Consider the following 12,092-nt stretch of genomic DNA (forward strand, 5'->3'; position numbering starts at 1 on the left):
TGCTATGCTTTATCTTGGCCAGGTCGCAGTTGCAAATGAGAACTTGTTCTCAACTAGCCTACCTGGTTAAATAAAGGTGAAATAAAAAATATAATAAATATAGCCTTCCCGCTGTGGACGTCTATTTCAGCACCGTTTCGCGTTGCTCGTGACAAGGTGGAGAAACGAAAACGTTCAATTATATTCCATGATATTCTTAAGATATATATGTTGACTGAATATAAGCAAGTGATGTCTGCTAAATAATCAAGTTAGGTTTCTCCAGAAATAAATAATTCTAAATATCAAACTGGCTTTATTTACAAATTAGTGAGAATGTCTCACCCCATGTTCAAGAAATGCCTTTTTCTTGCACACTCTAGGTTAAACGAAAACAAAATCTCCAAAATATTGTTATTTTTTAAATTATTAATTAATTAATTTAGAATTATATAAAAGCCCCTTAGGATCTGTGAGAAAATCTGAGAATATCTCATGGAAAATGCCCCTTAGATATTAATTTAGAATCCAATAAATGTAATTATTGGCGGGAGAGTCACCTTATATTTTTCGATATACTGTAGGCCTACCATAGGCAAAATGAGTCTCACTAGTGTTGAGTAATGTGCTGTTAAAAGTGGTGTAGGTCTCATTTATTTAAAGAGCATAATGAAGTTACAAGCAATAGGATTTGAGCAAAAGCCTACAACTTTTTTAGCACCGTTTCATGCTGCTCTCAAACAAGCATGGGGACTGGTCTTGATAAATCAATTAGATTTTTATTTTCACTTAATCTCCATTTGGGTATTGGCTAGACTAGAATTAGAAAATTAGGGTGCAGAAATGTTATGCTCTTAGTGTAAGCTTTATTTAACTAGGCAAGTCAGTTAAGAACAAATTCTTATTTATAAGGATAGCCTACTCCTTCATCTCCGTCGGGGAATTGAACCCCGGTCTCCCGCGTGCCCTGCCCGCACGACACAGGGATTCTTTAGATAAATAGCCCATTATTGTACTGCCGACCATCACGTTGTACAGCGCCATATTTTCCGTTTCATCCTAACGGAAACCCAGAGTGTTTTTCTTGGAATAGAAACACCATAATATACATCAAATTAATTAAGCAAGTACAAGCCAAAAGTTTGGACACACCAACTCATTCCAGGATCTTTCTTTATTTTTACTGTTTTCCACATTGTAGAATAATTGTGACGACATCACAACTATGAAATAACACATATGGAATCAGTTAAGAACAAATTCTTATTTACAAGGACAGCCTACTTCCTCCCCATTGGGGAATTAAACCCCGGTCTCCCACGTACCCGCTTTCTCTAGTACAGACATGGCATGCTCTCCCTTATGTAAGGAATTAGACAATTTCCCATGTTTACTACAGTATGTATTGTAGGCTATGTTTACTTGTCAGACTGCACAGTAGCCTGACAAGTAAACAAATGCAGATGGCTTATATCTTCAAAATGCTTTATTATCCAAATGTAGAAGCATATACTGTACAGTACTGTATTTCTTCATCAGCATCTTTATGCTTTCGTTAATAAAATTACGATAAAAATACTCTTTCAAAATGCAGATGTTGATTTAGTTATGGATCCATAACGAATTACTATGGGAATAAATATCAGTGATTTACAGAAATATTGGAACAAAGTTGTCTAATTTAGAATCCTCCAATCCTGTAGCCTACTCCCGGCCGTCACGTTGTACAGCGCCATATTTTCCATTCCATCCTAACGGAAACCCTGGGGGTTTCATTTTTCTCGGAATAGAAACACCATAATATTAATCAGATTAATTAAGCCAAATTTCTTAAAATCAATCCCATATGCTATGTTATTACAAAAAAAGTTTTAAATTCTCTGGTAATGCCAATTTGGAAGACTATCAAATGCTTCTCAAAGATGCCCTCTGGTGGTCAAACTAGCACTAACTTGCATTAACAGAAAAAAATTATGACAATTAAATAACGTGCCACAGAATGCTGCAGCAGCCTGCAAGGTGTACTGCAGTATAACGCAACTTTTAAAGGAGGAACCACTGTGGCTACATACACACACTACTCCTGGGGTCTAAAGCTAGACTACAGTATATCTCTCAGCAACACACACTACCGCCACCGGAACATTTGTTTCACCCTGCCATGGAAATGGTCCTCTTATAGTTGAAAAGAACAGAGTTGGTGGTTGGCCCAGGCTGACAAATGAAAAACTAATTTTTGAAGGCAAGCTGTGTTTTGTTATCCTCCTGGGCGACAGTAGAAGGGTTACTTTGATGTACCACACTGTGTGCATTCTCCGCCTCAGTCAAAGACCATGCCAAAGATATAAGATTAAGTGGGAAGGGAAAAATACTATCACAGTATTCTTTTATTCTGAATTTCTTTCAACTATCAACAATGAGTTTCATTGTTCTTACAATGTGTTTTACCACTGTAAAACGTCCCTCGAGAGACGTTCAGGCTACTTTGGATGTCAAAGCTGCAATGTATGCATCAGTATTTGCCCCATTTTGTAATTAGCTAATTAACAAAACCATTCACTTGTAACTGCTACAAAATGATCAATTGCACTGTAAGATCTTATTGGCACTAGTAGTGGAAAGCATATTTTAAAGTGTGTTTTGGAGAAGCAATCTGTGTAAATGAATACAGTCAATTAACTAGATGGAGCCACTGTGTTTTATTAAAACTAACAGACTCGCTGAACTGCAGTAATTTAACCTTCCTCTTGAGGATACATGGCATGTCACTGTTTAGGTCTAGTTTTTTGAAGTAGTATGCGTGACAAACTGTGATACATTATTTAAAATCAGTTATTCTAACCCTGGCATGAATTCTTCTTTACCTTAAACCCAWATGTTTYTGCCATCYTTGTGACATTGGTTGAATGTGCTCTTGTGMTTTTTTACAGGGCAGAYTCAGTGGAGAAGGTCAGTCCTGTGGAGAGGAGATATGAACCRGTTCCCCAGGTTACCCCRGCTGCCCCACCTGCCATACTYCCCAAACCCACCTCACCTGAGGGTAAGCACTATWGTYTAGGACACACACTAGTCTAGTTCTACATGCAGTATTTTCATCTATAAATATAATACACGCACACTCAGTGACTCACTTACCAGATCCCCATGACTCTCCCAAAGCAGACACAGTCACGACCAACTACCTGCCCCAGAAGAGTTACCCTGAGAAGTCTCCAGTGAACGGTACGGRAATGAAGGACCAGCCCAAGGCCCCGGCCAATACCAGCTACAACCGCTACGTCCCCAAGCCCTACACCAACTCCGCCAAGCCCTTCGAGAGGAAGTTTGACAGCCCCAAGTTCAACCACAACCTGCTGCCCAACAACAAAACKGACCTGGCCCCAGCCATCAAGGCCCCAGCCAACAGCACAGCCCCAGTCAAGCCCCAGATCTCCCCCCAGCCTACAGACCTGGACTCTGGCATGGACACCTTCACACGCACCATGGACAACAGGTCCAAGTACCAGCACAACAACATCAACGCTGTGCCCAAGGCCATCCCTGTCAGGTGAGAAGATTCAACATCACCCCTAGAGGGGTAACCTACCCACTGGCTGAACGATACTGGGTTCAGTTATAATATATTGATTATAGTGTTATCGCCTTGCTTCATGTATTATGGAAGAAACACACCAGGAGTGAGGAGTGTCTCTGTGCATGGCTAGAGAAAAGAAAGCATGCAAAGTTACATGGTCATGTTTCTTACAGTTCTATAGTTGACACATTGAATGATACCAATGCCTTTGCCCATCCAGAAGGTGTCACAAATGTTTCAGAGGCGGGCTCTAACTGGCTCTATGTTCTGGTATCTGACTGTGACAACTCTCTCCCCCTGTAGCCCCAGTGCTTTGGAGGATGATGATGAGGATGAAGGTCACACGGTGGTGGCCACGGCCCGGGGGGTCTTCAACTGTAATGGAGGGGTGCTGAGCTCCATCGAGACGGGTGTCAGCATCATCATCCCACAGGGGGCCATTCCCGAGGGCGTAGAACAGGAGATCTACTTCAAAGTCTGCCGGGACAACAGCATCCTGCCCCCCCTGGACAAGGAGAAAGGTCAGACATGGGTTCATGGTACACGGGAGTTAGAAGATTTCACATGGGGTCATTCGCCAAGCTTTATTCTAGTCTTAAGATATTCTATTCCTCAGCTTTAAGTGTTTTTAGTTACCCTAATTGCTGGCTTTACAGTGGATATTATAAGTATTGGATTCTTGGATTTTTGTTCACATTTTGTTGCGTTACAAGGTGGGATTGAAATAGATTTCATTGATTTTTTTCTTGTCATTGATCTACACAAAATACTTTAATGTCAAAGTGAAAAGAAAATTCTACAAGTTTTTACAAATGAATAAAAATGTATTAACAAAAATATAGTCATTGCATAAGTATTCATCCCCTTTGTTATAGCAAGCCTAAATTAGTTCAGGAGTAAAATACTGCTTAACAAATCACATAATAACTTGCATGGACTCACTCTGTGTGAAAATAATAGGTGCTGACATAATTTTTTTTATGACTACCATTTCCTCTTTCCCCCATACATACAACATCTGTAAGGTCCCTTAGTAAAGTATTGAATTCCAATCACAGAGTCAACTACAAAGACCAGGGAGCTTTTCGAAAGCCTCATGAAGAAGGGCAGTGATTGGTAGATGGGTAACAATAACAAATCAGACATTGAATATCTCTTTAAGCATGGTCAAGCTAATAATTATGCTTTGGATGATGTATTAAACCACCTAGACACATCAAAGATGCAAGCTGTGTTTCGAATACTCATACTAACTGTACTATTGTGAAGTAAATTGAGTATGTAGTATGCTTATTGGTCATAGTATGGATATAGTTAGTATGCCAAAAGTTCCCGGATGTTGTACAAAATGCGAAGTATACAAGCAGTGGACACTTTCCATTTATTTAGAGCACATAATGCAATTCTTCAGAAAATGGGCGTGGCTTCACAACGTTTCCAGATTTTAAGAAAATGGCTGAAAATATGCAGCCGTAGTCTGACGAGAGCGGATACAAATTCATTGCTTTAACTAATTATGACAAATGTTAGGAAAATGTTGAGCAATGTAATAAAGTAATGACTTTTCAAGTAAGTTACGTTACACATTATGTTTGCTGACAATTTGTTAGCTTCGCTAACCTTACGAACCGCATAGCATATCATTACAGCAGTATGTACCGGTATATTAGCTAGCTACTAGTTGGCTACTAATACATTGTCAAACTTGGCACTATATTAACTATATGCTATCTAACTAACTAACCAACGTTTATTGACTTGATTATTCACGTCATGCTTACCTAAGTGGTATATTCATTGTGCATTCTCAATGGACATTAATTCTGGCTATCTATTCCGATTTCAGGGCACTCTCGTCTGAGTGTGCTAGAGCGCAGAATAACTGATGAATTTACAAATGCTCAACACCCGTTGAATATGACCGGTTGCAGAAAATGTTGGCAAAAAAGCGGAAATAAATTGTTGCCAGCAGCACAGTTACAGTCAACAACGCTCTGGATAACATGAAAACAGCCTAATCAGCTCTGCTAGGGAGAGTAAAATGTTCAGAGTGAGGTGTTCTCTCATTTGTGTCTGAAAGTATCTAGCCAGTTAGCTTGGGTGCTTGTCTGCCGTTGTGAGGTCAGAACTCTCTGATCAACCCTACTCCTCGGCCAGAGTGTTCAGTGTGCGAAAGACAATCTGACAAAACTCTGAATTTACGAACGCCCAGAACGCACTCTGGCACTCCAGATTGAATTTACAAACACACCCGAAATTGTAAGATGTCTAGCTAGTCATTTGTTATGCTAACAAGCTAGCAAGAGGTTGCAAATCAAATCAAATTTTATTGGTCACATACACGTGTTTAGCAGATGTTATTGCGGGTGAATCGAAATGCTTGTGTTTCTAGCTCCAACAGTGCAGTAATAGCTAACAAATAATATCTAACAATTTTCACAACAATACACACAAATTTAAGTAAAGGAATGGAATTAAGAATATATAAATATTTTGATGAACAATGTCAGAGCGACATAGACTAAGATACAGTAGAATAGAATACAGTATATACATACGAGATGTGTAATGCAAAATATGTAAACATTATTAAAGTGACTAGTGTTCCATTATTAAACTGGCCGGTGATTTCAAGTCTATGTAAATAGGGCAGCAGCCTCTAATGTGCTAGTGATGGCTATTTAACAGTCTGATGGCCTTGAGATAGAAGCTGTTTTTCAGTCTCTCGGTCCCAGCTTTGATGCACCTGTACTGACCTCGTCTTCTGAATGATAGCGGGGTGAACAGGCAGTGGCTCAGGTGGTTGTTGTCCTTGATTATCTTGTTGGCCTTCCTGTGACATCAGGTGCTGTAGGTGTCCTGGAGGGCAGGTAGTTTGCCCCCGGTTATGCGTTGGGCAGACCGCACCACCCTCTGGAGGGCCCTGTGGTTGCGAGCGGTGTAGTTGCCATTCCAGGCGGTGATACAGCCCGACAGGATGCGCTCAATTGTGCATAGCAACAGCATCAACTTCCGGTCGACAGGCGAAGTGCTAGTATGCTCAACTGAAAGGATACCGTTGGTTTACACTAAACTAAAATGAACTAATAGTATATAGTATGTTGTATATGCTTATTAAGTATATAGTATACAGTATGGGTATTCGAACACAGCTGTAGTCTTCCTTCTGAACTGAGCTGCAGGACAGGGAGGAAACTGCTCATGGATGTCACAATGAGGCCATTGGTAATTTTAAAACGGCTACAGAGTTCAATGGCTGTAATGGGAGAACTGAGGCTGTATCAACAAGATTGTAGTGACTCCACAATAATGACCTAAATGACAGAGTGAAAAGAACAATACAAATATACAGAATAAAAATATTCCAAAACATGCTTCCTGTATGCAACAAGGCACTAAAAGAATACTGTAAAAAACATGGCAAAGGAGCAACAAGGCACTAAAAGAATACTGTAAAAAACATGGCAAAGGAATAAACATTTTGGCCAAAATACAAAGCCTTATGTTTGAGGCAAACCCAACACATCGCAGAGTAAATGCTTCCTTATTTTTAAGCATTGTTGCATCAGGGTATGGCTATACTTGACATCGGCAAAGACGGGAGAGTTTTTCAGGATAAAAATAAGGGATATCGTTAAGCACAGGCAAAATCCTAGAGGTAAACCTGCTTCAGTCTGCTTTACACCAGACACTGGGAAAATAATTCACCTTTCAGCAGGACAATAACCTACAACACAAGGCCAAATCGACACTGGAGTTGCTTACTAAGAAGACAGTGAATGTTCCTGAGTGGCCAAGTTACAGTTTTGACTTAAATCTGCTTGAAAATCTATGACAAGACTTGATCTGTCTAGCCATGATCTCCAACACCTTGACAAAGCTTGAGAATTTTGAAAAGAATTATGGGCAAATATTGCGCAATCCAGGTGTGCAAAGCTCTTAGATACATACTCAAGAAGACTCACAACTGTAATCGATGCCAAAGGTGTTTCTAACAATTATTCACTCAGGGGTGATTACTTACCTAATCAAGCTATATTAGTGTTTTATGTTTCATGAATCAAAAAAATATATATTTTTACACACTTTAACATCAGAGTATTTTTTGTAGATCGTTGACAAATAAAAATGACAATTAAATCAATTTTAATCCCCCTTTGTAAGACAATAAAATGAGAAGAAATCCAAGGAGGGTGAATACTTATGATAGGCACTGTATCAGTCCATGGTGGGGTTATTTTACTCTCCAAATGTGTTCATGAGATAATTGTTGTTTTCACAGATCATTTATCATCTCTCTCTTCTCTCTTGTCTTCTCTCTTTGAGTTTTTCTAGGATAGGTATATTTTCCTTCAATCTATGAACGGTTTTCATTGTCTTAAATGTTCACCGTGCCTGTGTCAACCCATTAAGTAGCCCAACAGCTTTAGTGATCTTAGGAACACTGTGTGCATGTGTACTAGCCTCTAACCCTGTGGTGTATATCTGTTTCCAGGAGAGACTCTGCTCAGCCCGCTGGTGATGTGTGGCCCTCACGGCCTCAAGTTCCTGAAGCCTGTGGAGCTGCGTTTACCTCACTGTGCGTCTATGACCCCAGATGGTTGGTCTTTTGCTCTAAAATCCTCCGACTCCTCGTCGGGTACGCTGTCCTCTCTCTGTCCTTTTGGGGTCGGGGCTTTGGGTTGGCTTTGTGACAAACTGATGGTTGTGGGTCACTTTATGATTTTTATGGTTTAATTTATTTTGGTATTTCGGTTTGTTCACTCACTCATTCCTCCACTGATCTTTATTTATTTGATGTGGTCTTCAGATCAAAGTTCTTCTTGTCATTGCTTTTTCATGCTGAAACATATTTCTTTCCGTTCTTTCCTCCGCTTAGTGTGTATGTCATCTGTTTGACATTGAGATGGTTCCATTGGACCTGCATCCCGCCGATCAGTTTTGTGTTGATAAGATTAGTAAGGTCTTTGTTGTAGTGAATCATTTCACATTCTTTTCCCACAAGTGATTTTTTTTTCTCACATAGCCACCCAAACGTCTATCCTGAAACACAGTGGTCAGCGGTCCTCTTAAATTTGGAAGAGGACCCTCTCAGAGACAGACGCATGGCTCCCTCAGTACTAACAGATGTTGTGTATGTGAGAACAGCCTGTGGGTTGGATCTGAAATCTGTCTGACAGCATCAGAACAGAACCGAGTCAGCTCTCTGCTCTCCCTCCGCTCCTCTCTATATGTCTTAATGGTAAACTTGGCACAGCCGTGGATTAGCTACTAATTACCCTCAGCTAGAATTGGACATGAAGGGCTAAATTAGCCTACTGCTGCCTCGTTGGCTTGTTCATTTGTTGTCCTGCTTCGTTGTAGAAGGATTACAGGACTGTGTTCTAATCCTCTTATTGTAAAACAAGGCCCTTCTTTAGCTTCATTTAGGCTCTACTTGTGTCTCCTTTCTAGTTGGGTGCTGAGCTGCCCAGACCCAATGGCAGTTTCCAGTAAGGAAGCAGCATAGTGTGTGACTTAGTGGTCTTAGTTTGGAATGGTTCTGAAAGAAGTCTGCTCACAGACAGGAGAGATTCAATCCAAACCACACATGATCAGTTTGCTTCTGACAAAACATTACCTTAATGTACTGATGTCATTATGAGTTTCACAGTGAACATTCCTCCTGCTGCACTGACTAATTGTGAACCTCTAACAAATAATCTGAGTCATTGACAATTGATCGGAGTAAAATCAGTTAAACACCTCTTGGTCCTCATATGGATCCTATCTGATAGGACCTGTCATTGCTAAAATCCCTTTGACATTTAGGAGTAATTACACTATAATGATTAGGATGCATTATCCTCACTTGTGATTTCCTATCAGAACAACAAAGCATGCTAAAAGCCTGAAATTGTTCAGCACTTTGATCTGAAGATCTCATATAACTCACTTTACTCACATGGCCCTGAGGGAATGAATGCAATTATCTGAAATAACGGTGCTTTAAAATGCAACTGCATTGTGGTTTGGAAGAAATGGTGCAGTTTAGTGTAACAGTTTTGAGTCTAAAGCCATTTTTTTAAACAATTATTTAAATTTGTTCTTCTGTGGAGGCAATACTCTTGGCTCAAGGCCTGGGCTTGGGCCATTAATCGCAAATTACAGTCACTGCCAGTACATACTCTATCCTTAAGAGCTATAATTTGAAATCAAGAGTGGTTTTAGCAATGTAATGTGAAGTTTACTTCTGTCAAGCTACATCCTACCACAAACAGCATGTATATATATGGCTTTAATGGAACAAAGGGTGTTTTATTTTAGTGTTTGGAGCTTGCTGGTTGTTAGTTTAGCATGAAGTGCATTATGTATTATGAACCTTATACCCTTTCTCCACCTGTTATCATTACCATGTTCCTTCTCTCTCTCCCCCTCAGGTGATCCCAAGAGTTGGCAGAATCAGTCTCTCCCTGGAGACCCCAACTACCTGGTGGGAGCCAACTGTGTGTCTGTGCTCATCGACCATTTCTGAAGAGTGCAACAGCTGGCCTGTTACTGAATGTGAAACCATGGGAAAGGAGGGATAATAAACACATACATACATACATACATACATACATACATACATACATACATACATACATACATACATACATACATACATACATACACACACACACACACACACACACACACACACCATTTCTCCAGGGGTGGACCATACACAATGATGTATTTACACCCAGTGCTCCAGCATTGTTTACTGTGCCCATGGAATTGTTTACTGTGCCCATGGAAGATGGAAGGAGACTGAAGTTGCCCCTGCGTGCTGTCCTTTAACTCTTTCCGAGGTCTTGAAGAAAATACAAAACACACACAACGATTTAACCAGTGATGGAATGCATGCCCTGTGCCACTGAGTAACTCATCACATTATACGCCAAGTTTTAACTTTAATTGTTACATAACAGGAAAGATGGTTTGTGAGGTTTTTACTATTGAAGTAGATGGACATACATGTAGGTGTATTTATACTATATATGCATACAGTATATATAGTATATAGTATAAATATCATTTTAAATTCAATTCTAGAAAACGGAATTCAAGAATCAGACTTCAACCTTTTTGTCACATTTTGAGTTGGCTGACTTTACAAAGCCGGTCATGTTTTTTCCACATTGACGGATTTGTGAAGATTTTGGAATTCGGTGCCAGGGAGATGGGCAGTAAAGTGATGAAGATGTAAATGTATGGCTTTGTGGTAATGATTATGGTGATAGTGAAGTTGGCAAGCATCTGCAGAAGAGAAAATGAAGCTGAAGGTGGAATACTTTGAGGTGGATTTAAAGCCCAACTCATGCCTCTAACATGCTCATCCTGTGACTAGAATGGCTCTTCCTTCCTTTCCTTTTTTCTTTCTTTCTGTAAACTGACCTTGGATTCACTTTGTATTGAGTACCAGAATTCTACTCCTGCTGTATCAAGATCTATGCATGTGCTATGACTCAGGTCCAGAAGCCTGCTCAGTTCTCCCTCACCATGTTAAAACCCTCTTACATTAACAAGCAGTGATGCCTTATCTGCATATTATTCACTTTTTCAGTAAAAACCTCTGGGTTCTTCTAAGTTATGATGTTAAATTATGGAAAAATGAAGTTTTCTCTTGCCATTTTGTCAACCCACTGTATAAATGAACTTGGGTTTAGCGCACAAGAACAATTGAGGCTAATAAAGGTATGCTTTCTTTATCTGCTATACATATGACTTACAAAAAAAATAAAAATACAAAAAAGACAAGTGGCTGTACATAAAGTTAGCATATGGCCTTGGTTCTTGGTTTGTAAATGAACTTTTGTATGTCTTTGTTATTTTGTATAAAACTTCGAGAAATCTCGTTAAAAAAATACATGAATTGACCATGGTTTACTTTGTATTCTGGTTATACCCTTGAGCCTTGGAACTTGTAACTATTAGCAGTAATAAAATCCACATTTTCTACCAATATATTCACACTACATATAAATAATAATAATTGTCACACAAGTCTTTTTATGGTTATTTACAAAAGAGTGAAGTGCTTGGGTTAAACAACTTTGCAGACCTGTTCTTTAAAAGGGTGTACTCTGAAAGTGTCCCCCTCATTTATTTGTGATACTGGATGCTGTATTATTTTGTGCCCTGAAATGTATTTTTGTACTAATAGACCATATATTACGGCACACCAGTACTATTTTCTTTATATATGATAACACAGCTTCAATTGGATATTAGCTCTTCACGTGTGGCTGACTTTTTTTTCTCCTTTGTGACACAATTTTAAGTATACTACTGTATTAATGAATAAAATCATTTTTAAAGTAAAGTGTTTCTGGGGGTTTTGATCTGGCGAGATATTGTCATATTTTTATGAGACTGATATTCCATTCTAATAGTTTAAAGGATTCTCAGGTGAAATATGTAATCATGTTCGTTTTCTGCTTAGGCTGGATTTCTATAGTTTGATCTTCATCTATTACAAAGCTGAGAGGGGGGAAGGTGGCTGCTGTAGAATTTC

The 12,092-nt window shown here is 39.4% G+C and overlaps 1 protein-coding gene across 1 annotated transcript in view; it reads left to right on the top strand.

The window, feature by feature from the left end:
• LOC111969103 (tight junction protein ZO-1) overlaps positions 1 to 10,306 on the top strand; it is a 160,234-nt gene extending 149,928 nt beyond the window's left edge. Inside the window, 5 exon segments of the mRNA XM_070445395.1 lie at positions 2,910 to 3,019; positions 3,142 to 3,526; positions 3,857 to 4,074; positions 8,049 to 8,192; positions 9,973 to 10,306. Coding sequence (XP_070301496.1) covers positions 2,910 to 3,019; positions 3,142 to 3,526; positions 3,857 to 4,074; positions 8,049 to 8,192; positions 9,973 to 10,067 — 952 coding nt within the window. The 3' untranslated portion in view covers positions 10,068 to 10,306.
• Positions 10,307 to 12,092: the final 1,786 nt, after the last annotated feature.

The sequence above is a fragment of the Salvelinus sp. IW2-2015 genome, linkage group LG10 (genome assembly GCF_002910315.2).
Source record: "Salvelinus sp. IW2-2015 linkage group LG10, ASM291031v2, whole genome shotgun sequence".
Classification (NCBI taxonomy): Eukaryota; Metazoa; Chordata; class Actinopteri; order Salmoniformes; family Salmonidae; genus Salvelinus; species Salvelinus sp. IW2-2015.